Source organism: Populus euphratica, unplaced genomic scaffold (assembly GCF_000495115.2).
Source record: "Populus euphratica unplaced genomic scaffold, PopEup_1.0 scaffold2.1, whole genome shotgun sequence".
Lineage (NCBI taxonomy): Eukaryota > Viridiplantae > Streptophyta > Magnoliopsida > Malpighiales > Salicaceae > Populus > Populus euphratica.
The window spans coordinates 7,485,277-7,502,690 of record NW_011499846.1 but is presented as its reverse complement, the minus strand read 5'-3'; the positions used below and the strand labels follow the sequence as shown (position 1 = coordinate 7,502,690).

The 17,414-nt window shown below is 32.5% G+C and overlaps 1 protein-coding gene and 1 pseudogene across 1 annotated transcript; both read right to left on the bottom strand.

Moving 5' to 3' along the window:
• Window positions 1-2,595: 2,595 nt before the first annotated feature.
• LOC105137192 (histone-lysine N-methyltransferase EZA1-like) lies at window positions 2,596-10,782 on the bottom strand. Its single transcript, XM_011042850.1, is given in 19 exon segments — window positions 2,596-2,976; window positions 3,397-3,559; window positions 3,630-3,707; window positions 3,999-4,127; window positions 4,210-4,257; window positions 4,358-4,445; window positions 5,449-5,580; window positions 5,746-5,966; window positions 6,383-6,533; window positions 6,857-7,524; window positions 7,970-8,014; window positions 8,197-8,268; window positions 8,369-8,416; window positions 8,514-8,663; window positions 8,786-8,870; window positions 9,362-9,520; window positions 9,764-10,029; window positions 10,121-10,222; window positions 10,597-10,782. Coding segments are annotated over 19 exon segments (2,742 nt in total). The 5' UTR covers window positions 10,672-10,782; the 3' UTR covers window positions 2,596-2,914.
• A 2,249-nt stretch (window positions 10,783-13,031) lies between these two features.
• Window positions 13,032-15,139, bottom strand: LOC105138394 (DELLA protein RGL2-like; annotated as a pseudogene).
• Window positions 15,140-17,414: the final 2,275 nt, after the last annotated feature.

Below are 17,414 nucleotides of genomic sequence, written 5' to 3'. Positions count from 1 at the left end.
TCTTGATTTTTCCTGGTTCCAGACGGTACACTGTTAGAGGTATTCGTTTTTTTGAAATATATTAGAATAATATGTTTTTTTTTTAAATATTTTTAACATGTATATTAAAATAATTTAAAAAATAAAAATAAAATTTAAAAATATATTTGACTAACTTCTCGCGTGCAACTCTTCTCTTGCATATCAAGCAAAGTCAACCAGTCCAGTAACATGGTTGAGCTGTTCAAAACAAAAAGGGACAGGGAGCTGAGACGTGAGGGTAGGTGGGGGTATTGGTTATGGTTATTTGTTAAAATATATTTTATTTAAAAATATATTAAAATAATAATTTTATATTAAAAAATATTAATTTAAAGAAAAAAATTATTATTTTTGTAAAATATTTTTAAAACTTAAAAATAAAAATATATTATTTTATTTATTATTCAAGTTATTCTCCTAGGAGAGCGACAAAGGAGAATTAAAAAAAAAAATAGAGATACCTAATATGAGAACTACTTTTTTTTTTTTGAAAAGTTATATGTTAGTTTATCTACCCCACCACACACAAAAACAAAAAAAGTTAGATAAATCTTGATAGTGTAGTTTAATCGATCATTTTTTAAATTTGTTTCTTAAAAATTATTAATTTAATATTTATAAATCTTAAATTCATTAAATATTTATATGATTGTTAATTTTAAAATCTATAAAATTAATTAAAAGATATATAAACTAGTTTGAATATCCATATTAATAATAAAAAAATAAAAATTTTGATATGTTGGATGATTGAGCCATTAAAGCACCTAAACACTTTAAATTTATTAATTTATATATTTTTTTTCATGTTTGTCTAATTTCTAAACCTTTTGGATTAAAACAAATAAAAGTAAGAACGAGCAAATGTACAGTTGATACTTAATATCAAATCTCTACGCAATTTAACATAATTTGGAGGAGTTTTTCCCCCTAATTATTTCAGGATAATATTTGAGAATGAAGTCATAATTATTTTTTAAAGTATTTTTTATTTAAAATTATATTAAAATAATATTTTTTATTTTTTAAAAATTATTTCTTACATCAACATATCAAAATGATTTAAAAATATTAATTTAAAATAAAAAATATTAAAAAAATATTTTTTAAAAATATCTTTAAAACACAAAAACAATTACCCTTAATGTCAAATGATGGGTTTGATTGTGTTGGTAATGGGAGATTGGATAAAGATTACATGAGGTTGAGAATCTTTCTTTCCTTTTATTTTGAAAAACCAGGGACTTGTTGATTTTAATTGAGAGTATGTGGTAAAGGGAATTATAGCTTCAAGTTTGTGGTAAAGATCTGATCTTTCAATACTAACAGGTTACTTTGTGTCTCCTCCTGTTGGATTTGTAGCTGTTTCCTGAGTTTGGTTTTGCAGGACTATAAATGTACAGTTGAATACCGATAAACTTAAATTTAACAGGTTTAAAAAACTATGAGAATTATCCTTTCTTGAATTCAGCCAAGAAAATAACCCTGTCTTTGGCAAGACCAATAGAATGAGTATCCTGTAAAACATGAGGATAATTATGCATTTGAGTTAGAAAAAATAATAATTATTAGCAGTAAGTTTACATTCGTCATATCATATAGAAAAAAGCACAATTATATACAATAAATAATCAGATTTGATAACTAAATAATGTTACATGTACCTTTTGCATGACGAAAACATCTTATGATAATTTTAATTATACAAAATACGTATATGAAAATATCACAATATCTTCAAAGGCAAAACTTCCTTTTTTTTTTTTCTTTTTTTTTTAAGTTTAAAAATATCATTGTATTGTACATGAAAAACCTGAAATATCCTTGTCTAATAGCTTATCTTTTTTAGATTTTAGAGGGAAAAAAATATTTTTACTGTTATAAATATTGTAAAACCCTTGATTAATAGTTATAAATTTTGTTAATTCTAGGAATAAAAGAATATTTTTACTATGTTTAAAATTAAAAAAAACATTTATATTTCTAAATAATCTCTTAATGACCGCTGAGCTAAAGAAAAATACCTACCCCCATAGATCAAAGGCTTAAATTTAAGTTATTTAAAGGTAAAAAAATAATTTTACTGTAGAAATCCATAATAATTTATGTAGAGCTATAATTTGTGTGCACGGCTACAGTGAAATCCCGCAATTTAACTTTTGTTAATATCTTTACTTCTTTGTGTCTATACTGTGTCGTTTGTAACATCTGCTGACCTTGAAACAGGATCAGCTATTACCAGGAAGGTAACCAGGCTCATCCCCTGCTTGATGTGTCTATAGCTTTCTGAAGAGCTCCGATGACTTGGGCATCGTGGGTTGATTAGACACATTAATCCGAGAAAGACTGAAAGTTTTCTTTCGAAGTTCGGCGCCTTCACATTTCAGGTTTGTTTAGTGCTGTCATGATCAATGCTTTATACTCCACGTATCAAATTGTTGAGTGATTTTTGATGCGTCAAACAGGGGCTGACAATGGAATTCGGGGGGGCATTGCAAGGAAGCTACTCAACCTCTTAATGAAACTTCAAGTATGGGCTACCGTGAAAAGACTTATGTTGTAGAAGAGATTATCGAGCACATGAAAACTCCAGTAACTTTCAAAATATAACCATTTTCTCTGGATTTAGGATAGGCGAGCATCCATACATATATGCTGGTAAGCGCTCAAGTATTCAAGATTGCAGCCACTGGTGTATTCCTGGCGTTCCAGATACGTGGAATGAATTTTTGTATTTTCATCTGCTATCTAAACGAGGGGTTACATCTTAGCTTGTACATTCTTTTAGTTTTTTCTGCATCTTAAACTTGTTGGCGGTCATGTAGCGTCTCAGAAACACGGAAATTCTCGTTTTCTTTGTTTTCCGAAGGAGGCTGAGGTGTTTGCTCGAGATTCAATTTAATGGAAACTGAAAGAAATTCATCATTCTGGAATCACCAAGCTTCTCACACACGCCTGCACGCACCGCGCACAAATAATGCACACAGATGCTTCGAAGCTTAAGGCTAAAGTCAAAACAATTGCTAAACCATCTCAAAATAAAGAAACAAAGAAAGCAGGAAAAGAATATTGTCTTCTTAACATGGCAATTATAAATGGAAAACAGCATATTTCATCCTATATTGTTGCCTTCTACAGGAAACTGAAAGATCAGTTTCAATCTCAATATCTATAATAATGTTTGACCTTTGCTAGCCTGTCTTATTGAAAAAGTCAAATTCACAGGAAGCACGCGTGTGCATATGTACAAGTAAATGCCAGGCATAGCTAATGACAAGTGACTGGTAAAATACACCCTACAATTACAGAAACATGCTCCATAACATCAAGCCATGCCAATAATCAATCAATGAGATTGGTGTTTCTTTGCTCTACCTTGGGAAACTGTGGAATCATCTCTTTTGGAACCTTCGGGTTTTCGAGCCCATGCAGGTGTCTGGTCTGGCCCATAACGATAATCATAGAATAGCTCCTCGCTAGCTTCTATACGCTCGTTTGCAAAGATGCCTACTCGATGGTCTCCTACTACCAGCATTACCTAAATAATTCAACATATTAGCTCAGTCAATTTGGAGGAATGAAAAACTAACATGTAGAAACTTGAATACCTTTGCATAGCAATTAGGATTTGATGAATGGTTCGCAAATTTCAGCTTATCCCCCTTCCGGTAAGCATCAAGGACAAACTGATAAAAATAAAAATAGCAAGCCACATTAATCCACGAGGATGGCCATGAAAACAGATTCAGAAAATCACATTGAAAATAGATCCTCAACACATTGATGCTGCAAATTGCATTGAACTTCCAAAACTCTAAACCAATTTAGTCCTCCATGTTAGATATCATCACTCCAATGCTCAGTTGTCAAAGAGCAGTCATTTTGAACATGAGGTGAATTTGATCTCAAAGGATGACCTTATTATTATGTTCTTACACATGGAATTATCTAACTTGTAATAATTAACTATCACTTGCCTGATCATTCAAGTCAAAAAGAAATGATGAGTTAGCACGATCATAGATTTTCCCACGCTTATCCGCTTCTCGATGAGAGATCAATTCGCCAGTATATTCTCCAAGATAATCATTTTTGTTGACGGGTTTCTGAAATCACATCATCAAATTCCTTGCACAGAACTAGTACACAGGTAATGAAGAACATGGAAACAGATGCAGGCAGTAATACCTTTAAAAAGGCTCCCCACCCAGAAACATCAGATTTTGCCAGGAGGATCTGAAGAATGAAACATAAAGAATGGGAAAACAGAAAATTTCTTTCAGAACATATCTATAATATTAGTACAAATAACAGTAAGTTTTTTGGAATGACTCACCCTCTGCTGCTGCCTTAGAAGAAGCCTCATGTTTCCACATTGGCCGTCTCCTCGTTTTGGAGGCTCCCCTAATGAACCATCTCCACAGCTGCATAAAAACAAAACAAATTTGAAAAAATAAACAAAAATTAAAGGAAGTGGCAGTTAATGGGATGAAAAGTCAGCAATCATGGCCATCGATAGATGCCCAGCGTTAATTAACTCAAATCAGAGATCAAATTGTAAAGGCAACCAGTTCATGGATCACATAGTTCAACTAATCAGATCCATGATACTGAATAAGAGTGCATACTAACTCAGGACAGAAAGGTTTCCATGACTGACATAATTAGTCAAACAACTAATGCTTTACTTTCTTTTTTTGATATGTAAAATCCCTCAACCGTCACTAGTATTCTACAAGTCACCAGATAGCTCCAAAACTGGAGACTTTGAAATAAAGACCTGGACTGATGCATTGTTCAAATGTTTGTTTGCTTGGCTCTGGTTCAGGATACAAAACACTACTTAAGCCCAGGAAGTCAAAATTCTTACGACTAGATAAAATGAGATCAATTTTCGAGACCACTAATCTTCAGTTGTGAACCATCTTTTTCAGCGCTAATCTTTTAACTGATGACCTACCCAACCCCTGCCCAACCATCTAATCACTTGAGACAGCCTATGGGCCTAATATCCAGTCATCTTAGGGTGACAATCTTTGAAAGGTTTCAAATAGTTTCATACCAGCTGTTTAGACCACTCTGTAAATGTTCCTATAGTTTAGAAGGCATGTACTGGTCAGGCCACAAAAAAGCGCATCTCATCAAACTTTGTTCTGGAGGCAACATGGCGTTCGATCTGCCACTCCTGATGGACACTAAGGTCTTATAGTATGGTGTGCGGGCAGCATAAACTATCATTCTAAAAAATTTTGAGGACACAGAGATTGCGTTATTGCTGAAAGGTGCTGTGTAGGCATGAGAAACTTGACAATTTGATGACAAATGTTTAACAGAAGCACACTCATATAAGAACAGAAAAGCAATATAGGTATGGATATTTACAAAAGAAACAATGCTTATCAAGTATGAGCATATAAAATTCTTCACCTAACCCAACAATTCCTACAAATATCCGGGTCACATTCGCGTCCAGCAGCAAAACATGGGCATTGTCGACTTCTGCCTTGGCTCTTTGGACAGTGGAAACCCCTGAAGCGGTTTTTTTAAATTTTCGAGCACCTGAAGAATTTAAAGTAGACTGGTAATAAACGCTGTCCTGATTCAAATACTACTCATAAAGATGCTGTATAGTACAAGTGCACAAGAAACTATTCTACATGATATACATGTTGCATGAACATCTGTAGTAAGTAGTAAACTTATGGAAAGATACTTAAAACATACCCGCAATATTTCTCACAGCAAGTTCCATCATGCAGACAAGGGCACTGTTTTCCACACATTGACTGGCATCCACAAGGTGTATACTGCTTACAGGACTGATTTTTGCAATCAGCAATTCTTTTCCAAAATGATGGATGACCAGCAGACTTCCAAGAATATTTAAGTTTCCGTGCTCTCCCCCTCCTACGAAGTAAACGTGATCTTGTTGGCATATCTTGCTCCTACAGGAAACAAACGGTAAGAAAGGGATGGGTTTATAATGCAGAACCAACTTGTATGGATGAAAGGTCAGAAACCTACAGGAAAAGAAAATGGATAGTGATAGTCCCCTATGGAACTGGAAGGTAAGAAGACAGAGAGAGGAGAATTGAAAGCAGTAAAGTATGAAAATATATTTAAAAGAAACTGCTAAATAATGTTGGAAGTTAATGTTACTATTCTGATAAATATATGAACATGATTCTCTACCACCCTTCTTTGTCAAGGGAAGCATATCTCTTCCTGAAAAATCGTTGGCAAGACTCCAAGAAAGACAGGAAACTTGAGATAGTTGAGACACATGGTGTCCTTTAGAAAAGCAAACTTGAGAATACAGTAGTATAATCCTTCCTGAAATATCATAAATAATAATGCATACCGCATACTCTATATCAATCTTCCCACTGTCTTCTAGAAATGATCTTGGGGCAACAGATCTATGAGGCATCATAGCTCCACTTTCACGCATGTAATTGGACACCTCTATACAAGTCTTTAAGCCTGAAAGTAAGTTCCTTGCAATAAGACAACTGCAAAGCACAAATCATACTTTGAGTGCAACATGAAACATAAACACATATTTCGTTCTGTACAAATGAAAAGTGAAGTTATATTGAATTTTTCAATTCCAGTAAGTTAATTAGAAGAGAGATGAAAATTGCTGCTCTTTTGGAACTAACATAATCATATTATAGGGTGCATCCAGGTTCCTAATAACTGAACATGGATTACTCTTTCCTATTAAACAATTTTCAGTCATTTGACACCTACCAATGAGAAAGGTATCTCAAGACACATAGTATTGTTACCTGCATGCATGCATGAAATGTTATTTATATAGGCAACCCCATACCTGTTTTTCCCGAATATCTCCACTCCCTTCAGATATAGTTCTTTTTCAATAGGCTTCCACTCAGACTTTTTTAAAACCCCTTCCACTTGACTTTCTACTGAGGATGACCATTTTGGTTCGGGCACTTCAAAGACATTATTTGATCCATCCCCAATGCTCTCCTCAGTGCCAGAAGAAGCTATTTCAAAGGAAACATTGGTAGTCTTTTTTGTGGTCATCTGAAATTCAATTTGATCAGTTGCTTTTTTAGCAGTTGATCCGCAACCAGGACTTGATATATCTTCAGCAGCAACATCCAAATGCAATAATCTTTTCTGTTTCTTACTAAAATCCTGTGTATCATCAGGAAACTTCGATGAGTCATCTGATGCTATATCTGTACATTGTGACACTTTGCGCTTTCGCATGTATTCTTGGTTATGTATCACCATAGCAGAAATATCCAAATTCAGAGCTCCAGAAGCAGGTTCCAAGTTACCAGCAGCTTCTGAAATAACAGTTATTTCTTTCTCTGAAATACATCTTTCATCTATCATGAGGTCTACACTGCTTGGCTCTTCAGCATCTGAGGCTGCTGCAGTCTTTTTTTCCTCAGCTGAAGTTGCAGTTTCTGTCCTATGCAAGGGACTATTAACAGAACCTTCAGGCAAGTCTTTGAGAACTCTTAGCTGAAAGGCATTTATGTTAATGTCAGACTCACAATTTTCCAAGCAGAAAGCAAGAACTCCAGATGAAAAACTATAACAGCACACGCAGCAGAAAAGATATATTAGAAGTCATTGGTAACCACATGATCAGCCAAGTCCCTGGGGAGTGAATGAAATTTTCAATGACAGTAGTAAATAAGAGAGTGTGCATACAGACACAATGGCACAAATAATCTATAAAGAATAATAAGTACTTAAAACAGAAAATGGTACATCTTTCCTGCAGGAGCAGCACAGACACAACAAACAAGTTAATTTGGAACAAAAGAGTAACTTTGAGGGGCTTCTTTACATGAGCAGTACAGAGAGCACTATTACCAGCTCCATATCAAATAGCAGTCTCATGCTTCAGTAATCATGAAAAAAGATTAAAAGAAAAGGAAAAAGAGAGCATAGAATCATATACCACAGAAAGTTGACCTCTCCTATTCCTATTCCTATTCCCTCTTATCTGCAGTTATAATAATTTTTGACACGTATAAGACTTCATCTGGCGAACAGTTTTTAACATTTAAAGCTCCAATCAGTTAAACACAGATCTTGTTGACCAGAAAAGCATCACAGTATTTTTGCAGAAAGTTTAAAATGTTCAAGAGATATTTTTCAACCAAAAAGCTCAGATAAAAAAAACACCTGAAGGCTACATTGATCACTGCAAGGTTTCCTATCATCTTCATATTCAGACCAGCATGACGGCTTTTCACTCTGCCAAGCAAAGCCTCTTATTAGATATAAAAGAACCTAGTGTGTGTGTGTGTGTGTATTACACACACACAGCGCATATATAATGGAGGTTTCTACTCACAGGATTGATCAAAGTTTGGGAACAGCCATGGAGGCGGCAGTCAAATAGCTGTTCAATAGATGCAAGATGAAAAACATCAAGGTTGATGTAATTCAAGAATCATTTCAGTAAAATTCACCTCATGATTAAGGCCAGAAATGAGTACCAAGCAACGGCGACAGAATAGGTTATCAAAAGAATCTAAAGCAGCACCAAGGCTTTTTTCCAGAGATATGCCCCTCTCAGATACTGAATCAATAGAATCTTTGACATTTTGGTCATTGCTATATTTTTCCACGAGCATCCTACAACGCTCCTACAATATCAAACTCAGTAAGCCACAGGAAACTGTTCTCAATAACCTCAAAGTAATGGAAGCAAGGAATGCTGGAAGCAGTTCGAAACACAAAGTTGTTGATATAAATTCTTTAATACTACCTGGATTTCTGAAGTGCCAACTCCAATAAACTGGCTAACAATATTCAGTACCTCCTCAGCTACTCCAAGTTCCTGAAAGACCATCCTGCCAAATTTGACAGATACATTGTGAAGTACTTCGACTGGTGATAAGTAATTGTTAATTGATTACAATTGGTGGTGTCATCAAGATCAGACAGATAGCATATTTTATGTATTTCTTCCTCTGGTTTAAGCACTAAAAGCAACAAGGTTGATGATACAGGCACTCTAGAATATGAAGAACTACTATTACCACAGCCTAGAACACTAAGAGCGACAATAAGAATCAAATCTACAAGAGTTTTACAGCTTTCAAACTGATTTGCCTTATTTTTTATTTGGGTCTTAATTTTAGTTCTTGACATATTCTCTAGTGTGAAAGTTAATTTGATTTTGTTCAACAGCATAGGTTTTGCATAGGTTGCTAGTTTAGTGAAAAAAATGGAAAGAGAGCAGCACAGTTCATTATTAAGAATGTAATCATGCTATCCTGAATTTTAAATGGCAGATATTGCATTCAAAATATATGTACCAAAATCAAATCAATCTGATTACCACAAAAAGCGATCTTCACCCTCAGAAAATTCATGTTTCTCTTCCACTGGTTCTATGTCTTCTTCGCTGTCACTACAAATCAGAGCTTCACTGCCATGTTGATCATAGTATATGCGTCTCCTGCCAACCACTGACTGGTCTTCAGCCATCCTCTGATTCCTGTGCTGCATAATTGCATACTTGAGATATAACAGAAAAAATAAAATCTTCATATGTACAACTAAATGAGAGAGCCAACATAAACATTAAATGCTTTGCATTTTCTCCAAGTTAGAAAAAGAGAGGAATTGAAACCAAACAAGAACACTCAACAGTTAAATTCAACTGACATATTGTTTGTTTGCTTATTTATTCATCACTGGGTAAAATATGTTAAAATTGAGCATGTACTATCTGACATACTTGTCCAAAAATATCCAGGTAGTATACGGAGGTATCTTCTCTACAAACGGAAGCTTGGTACTTGTTGAGACTGCTACTTCATGACCATTGATAAGATCTCTATCACCCGATTCTTGAGCGAATCCACCATACTTACAAAGAGGAGCTCCGATCCTCAAAGAAATCATTTTAGAAACTCCATTCTGCCCCATAAACGTTCTTGAAGTTGCTAATCTTAGCTGAGAAACATCAGCTACAAGTTTCCTTCTGTTTCTCTCAACTTTATCCTGTACAAAAATCAAACATGAATTGCTTTGCAGTATATGATTATCGACCTAGTCATAAACTCTTGAATATGATAAAACTTCACCGACTTACCTTTATCGAAACAACCCTTTCCGCTTGAATTTGTCTTTTAAGCTGATTCATCTTGTATGTCAGGTTTCTAATACCGTTATTTGACGGTTCTCCATCTGATTTCTGCCCACACATATCAGCAATTTGTAAAAATAATAATCAAGAACCAAAAAAAGTTGTAACTGAATATATATTAAGGAAGAAAAAATCAGAGCATAAAAGCAAGCAATTATATAATAGAATCACAACTGTAATTAATGGATTTTGTATATATCATTATCAGCAGCCGGACAGGGCACACATTCAATAGATTAAAAAATATTAGGAGATTATCAGATGCACCAAAAATAAAAACTGATAAGATTGAGAGCTTCAGCTAATTCTCATTATTTTTCTATATGAAAGTGTGGATCATCCTAATTATGTTAATTCTGGTCAATCAATAAATGACCTTATCAGACAAGGATCACGAAAACGAAACCTGAAAACAGTCTTACAGATATCAGAGAAATGAATATAGTGAGGAAACTGACTCTGAATTTAGAAGCAGAGTCGCTTGATTTTGACACCATCGCTGCTCTGCAACTCTCCACCGAGAAAGTAAGTGGCAGAGAGAGTGGAAAAAGTAAAAAAGAAAGGTCACATACGAGATCGACACGTGTTACGTGGTATGACGTGGCTTAGCTTGCATTTAATAATTGAATCCTGCCCATTGATGAGATGTCATGCGTCGTCGAAATCCCCAAGGGCTAAGTTCGTTTGGCGAGGAGGAAGGAGTACCTCCACATTTTGCCTGGGTAAGTTTAAGATATATATTTTTTAATTTTTAATTGAGTGTATTTAGGAATTAGGAGAATAAATCCAGTTTAATATTTAATCCAAAGTTCAAACTGAAAAGGTTGAATTAAATTTTTAAAGGTTGGTTCTTCATGATATTGCGGTTATTTTTTATTAAAAAAATATTTTTTTATATTTTAAAATTTATTTTTAATATTAGCATATTAAAATAATTTTAAAATATTAAAAAAATTAATTTTTTAAAAAATAAAATTTTAAACTCTCATAGATTAATCACGAGACCTATCATTTGGAGTTAATTCCCTACTATTCTGTTTTTCATTTAATAATAATAATAATAAAAGCTAAATTGTATAGGAATCCTTTGAACTATTAATCAAAGCATCATTAATGAACTAAATATTTTATGCCAACAATTCTTGTACATCAGTGAGAATTAGGTTTCCGTTCAAATCACCTTGTCATTTTTTTGGTAAAAAATTAAAATTATATGTTAAGGTGTTTTTTTACGAGGTCATGTGATTTTCACACGCCAATTCCTTTACAGATTGAAATTTTCATTAACGATGGATTAAATTAGATCAAATAATTAATACAAGGACCATTAGCATAGATTTTTTATTCAAAGTTCAGCACGTTTGTTCAATTTAGCTTATGATAAAAGATTTTTTCCTTTTTTTTTCTCCTCTATGTTTAGCTCCTACTTATTTATATTTTGACTTAAGAGAGCAATTAAAAGCATTAAATTGGTGTCTTGGTTAAAGACATTTTGATTCCTTTGTTTATCGTAAATTTAGCTTTAGACTTAGAAGGCAAGTAATTAAAATCATTAAATTGGTTTTTGATTGAGGACATTTTAATTCCTTTGATTTTTTTGAAAAGATGATAAAAGCTATACTTAGTAATAATTAGTAATAATTTTGGGTTAGGTTATTGTAAACTAATGATTTGAATTGCATATTTGATATGTTGTTTGGGATTAATTTTATTTATTTTTTTAATTAAATTTTTTTATTGGTGTTACCTTAATTACATTATTTGAATCACGAGTTTGATATGTAAACCTAGATTTATTCTATTCATTTTCATGGATTATTTTTTAATTTCACCTCCAATAACTCAATCTTTTATTTATTTATTTTATAATTTTATCTTTCAATATTATATTATTTAAGAATTGAGTTTTATTTTTTTAATTTATTTTTTATAGAGTTATCTCGACCTCATAAATTTAATTTTTTTCTCAATTTCAATCTTCAATATTTGATTCATTGGAAATAAAGCTTCATAAATTTTTTAATTTTTTTTATAAAGTTACTCTATTTGTATGATTCAGGTCACTAGTTTAATAAATTTGTCTAGATTTATTTGAATTACTTTTTATATATATATATATTTTTAATTTTTTAATTTCATGCTTTAACATTGAACTGGTTGGAGATTGAATTTTATGTTTATTTATTTATTTTTTGATCCAAATCACAGACTTAACGGATTAATTTGAGTTAATCCAGGTACTTTTCTTTATCATTAATAATATATATATTTTTTAATTTTATCTATTAATATTGAATTGATTAAAAATTAATCTTCATGAATTATTTTAATTTATTTTTTATAAAGTTATTATGATCTCATAACTTTAATTACAAATATAATAGGTATATATCTATTGCTTATCACCTAAAACCAACATCTAATGGAGTAAATTTTTTATCAAATGATTCTTGTATATCACCTTTGAGTTTTCAAGACATTTTGATACTCTCTGTAAGAAACTACTTCAAATTTAAAATAAATTTAATTTTCTGAAGTATAATAAAATAATTTATTTTAAAATATAATTACTTTTTTTTTTTTGGCTAAAAGGAACAGACCTCCTAAGAACTTTTGGACAAGCCAAATTATAGCCCTTGAGCTAAAGGATTGTATTATATGAAAACCAGGGATTTGCAGCTGATCAATAGTAGACTCCCGTTTTGGTTTTCTATCTCTCTGTCAATAACCCCAGAGCAATCTTGCCTGATGTAAGTGATTCTAAACAGACGCAACACGTTCCTTACATATGTGGGCAAAGACAAACCTTGTAAGTAAATCTTACAATAATTTCCATCTAAGAAATAGAAAACCATTTTATTCAGTTCAATAATACAATTGAAATATATAACCATCAATCTAAGAGTGCAAGCAGCCACTACAAGCAGTTTCAGAATTTACAATTTACAAGGACCTCCGTAGTCTCTCTCTGGAAAACTTCCAAGCTGAAAGGGAATGCAATGGTGTTCCTTCCCACCCAACAATTAGGCACTTACCATTCTTTTCAAGAGTGCATGAATCGCCATAAGGAAATTGCTTTGGAATCAAGCTAGCTTGGTATAGGGACGTCTCACTAAATCCTACTTCCACCATTCTAAATCTTGAAAAGAATGCCCTCCATACATCTATTTTCACATTTCTAGCAATCCTGTCGGTGCCTTCCATAGCCACCATATTTTCTATCCCGTCAGAGAAGATTGCTTCAGCTATCGTTGTGTGCTCAGTGTTCTGTTCCAGGCAGGTCTCAATACAATCGAAATATGCACCATAAAAGAACAGTGCTTCAATGAAACGGTTCACAAAATTTGGTGAATTGTGATTTGCTTCAACTTCCCCGACGATCATTAATGAAGGATTAAGATTTTTAATCACTTCCATCAAATTTTCCAAGCAAGCTGGCCTTGAGAGCATTGTCCTGAGTATCATGTTAGAGACAACAACCACGGTTTCATCAGCTGCTGTTTCAAATAGTTCCTCCTTGATTTCAGACATGCTAGATACCTGAATTGGTTTGAACGTGAATGGGAGGTTCATGGACTTAGCAAAGGTTTCTAAGCTCTTACCAGTCTCCTCTATCTTTTGTATGCCTCTCAAGCCAACGGCAGTTATCTTAAGATGGTCTAGCCGGCGTTGACGATCCGCAAGAGCTTGCATCAAGGCTGTCCATTGAACTCCACTCCTGATTTCGAGGTCAATCAAATGGATCTTTCTTGCTGATCCAACATTTTCAATTATTGCTTGGATCGCTGTGAGTTGCATTACCTGATTAATAGGAACTTTCTGGTGGACGCTAAGGTGAGCTAGATGTGTACCTAAACCATGAAGAGTTAAACATTTTGGTTTTCCCTTCATTTCTGTTGGAGGGAATCTTCCCGTTGCCTTGTCAATCCTCCTTCGAAGAGCTTCTGCGAAGTGGTACACAACCCTCTGAAGTGGATTGGATCTCTCAGATGCAACCCGCTCACCACGGCTTAGCAATCTGCTTGCACGATCAAATTGTCGGTAGCCTACCTTCTCTGCTGCTGCTAGCAGAAGGTGAGTGAGTTCAACATCCCTTTTTTCTTCCTCGGATAGGCCTGAGAGTGCATAACCAAAAGGGTGCATGAGCATGAAGAAATCATCATATCTTTGATCTGAGAATTGTATGAAACTTGATCCAGCTACCCTTATGATCTCCTCAGTTGACAGTTTCTTTCGACTCCCGAAGCAAGTTTCATTGCTAGCACTGCCGGGCTGGTTCGCATTCAACTTCTTGATCCCACTTCCATAATTGTGAAGGAGTTTTAGATATGATGATAGAGGAGGCGTATATTGCATCTCTTTACTATGTTCGACAATGTTCTCAAGCTTTCTGATTTCCTGCGTTGGCTGCGCTGGTGCTGGGAAACAATAACCAAGCAAGTCATCCGATGCCAAATAATTTGACTTGGGTGGCGATTGTTGTTGTTGTGGCTGCTGCTGGTGCTGATCTCTAAAGAAATTGAGCTCCTTGTTCTCTGTGTTATCTTGATAAGCACCATATTCAGAACATATAGGATAAACCTGCCCCAAGTTTTCCATGGAAAACTTTCGGTCTTGCTTTCCTTTGATCACCAATTCCTCTTTCTCAGAATCTTCATTATGACTATAACCACTCTGTATTCCATTGAAGTCGAATGGAACGAAAGAGAACAAAGCATTCGCCATCTCAGATTAAAAGCTAATCGGCAAATTCACAATAGGGTTATCTAATCTAATGAAGCATAGACACGGTGCTGCTAAAATTGCTTGGACTATCTTGGCTCATTACATATGTTAATCAATGGGGACTGCTCCGCTAATGCCTTCTCTTTTTTACCTTCGCAGCTGTTTAATGATGCCCGGCAAATTCTTTTTAATATTAAAAAAACTTTCAAGTTACAGCCGGTGAATGCAAGTCAATGGCATTGTAATAAAAACTTAGTGCATGGGTTTATCAAATCCTTGATTTTTTCGCTTTCTAAATTTCTGATTAACAGCTTGTTTAGTATTAGTTAAAACACCTTCAATGAAAATTTTAGTTTTTTTAATTATTTTTTATTGTGTTAATAATAAAAATAAATTTTAAAAAATAAAAAAAATATTATTTTAATATATTTCTAAATATTTTTTTAAAAAAATCATTATCACAATAAAAAAAAAATATCCAATTAACTCATCCCTCTTTATACAGTCCACTATGCAATAACAAAACTCCTAATAAAAAATATATATTTTTAAACAAAAAAATATTTAAAAAATAACTCCACCCAACACTGTATTTATTAATTAGAACAAAGAAGGTTTCTTTTTTCCTCTTAAAGTTGAAAAGCTACAGAATGCTGGTCGATTGCAGGTTAAAAGCATTGAAAAGAAAAGCCAGGTGTCGCTAAGGTATAAGCTGAGGTGAAAAGAGAAGGCATCAGCAGCTCTCTTAATCAGGTATTGTGAAGTCCGAAGGATGCAATGCAAGAAATGTGTCATTGATTGGGAAATAGATGGTGATATTTTGAACATGGCCTGCTTATATTAAAAAAGAATAAGATTATTATTATTATTATTATTATTATTATTATTTTGTATTATGCGAATAAGACTGTAAGTCTGAGATGTCCTTATCCCTAAATCTAATTGAAAAGTAAAGAGCCGAGCGGGTAACAATGGTGTGTTTTTATAAAATTAGTCCATCCAAATATCCTAAGAAGCTCAGCCGAGCAAGAGTGGACGGCAGCAGCTCGAATTAATTAAACACGGGCAGGGAAAGAACACAGGGCACACCAATCACGGGCAAGTTAGACAAATGAAAGAACCATCAATAAAATACAAAGCGCTGCCATCAGAAGTTTAATTTTGGGGCCAATATGTTTTATCGACAGGGGTACCCTTGCCAGCTGCTGAGCTCAATATAATAATTGCCTATTCGTCCATAAATTATCACAAATACTCTGAACCCCGTGCATTGTAAGGGTAATTGAGAGTGTATCCTAGTTATTTTTTAAATAATTTTTAATTTAAAAATATATTAAAATAATAATTTTTATTTTTAAAGAAGTAATTTTTGATATTAGTATATCAAAATAATATGAAAATATCAAAAAATATTAAATTTAAATAAAAAATAAAATTTAAATTTAAATTTTTTAAAAAATATTTTTAAAATACAAAAACAAATAGACCTAGAGTTCAAAATAAAAAGTACAGAAAAAATTGATGGATTTAGATGATTTTAAATAAAATGTTTATTTTAGTTCCACACTTTCTCAATTATAATTATATGGTTTCAAAAATTAAAAATAAAGTTATTTTTTATCTTCAACTTTATTTTTTGATTTTGAGTTTGAGAGATAAAAGAGAAAGTTGCTTAATCCCAATAATAATAAAAAATCATCATTTATCCTAATTAAAACTATATAAAAAAAATAATTTAATGTCAAATGATTTTTTTTTAACATGTAGAGTTTATATTAAATGTTTTTTCCCTTGAACTTGGGTTTTATGATAGATGTGAATTTGTAAATAATTTTGATTTTGAGTTAATTGTGGGTTTTCAAGTTATTTTTTGAGTTATTTAAGATTATAAATATATTTTACAATATATTTATGTTATTTTTTAGTTAAAATATAATTGAAAATAATTTTTTTATTAGTTCTCAATTTAATAGGTGTTTATGTTAAATAAAAAAATTATTGAAAAAAACTGTCTTATCCTAATTTAGCCAATAACTGGATTACAAATTTAATTGGATTAGTAATTAAATTTCATATATTTTTTTAACTACGTAAATTATTATTAATTTATTTAATTAAATGCATCATGAACTTTTTAAATATATAATATATAAAAATTATATTAAGATAAAAATAGTACAATGACGTCTTTTATATATATATATATATATAAAGTAGAGGAGTGTAGGAAAATATTAACCCATTTTTCATGATATAATATTGATGAAAGTTGACTTCTTAATATTTTTTATGTTTTACTTTTTTTATGAAAAATGTACAACTCATGTACGAAAAAATCACCATAACACTTTCATAGTTCGGTTTGAATTTAGAATAAAAAAATATTAATTAAAAAAACTTGCAATTAAAGAATTTTGAAACGATTTATATACAGGATCTAAATAATAAAATCAGAATATATTCATAAAACAAAATATATAGAAAACGTCATTTCCAATAGACCTTTAAAATCAAG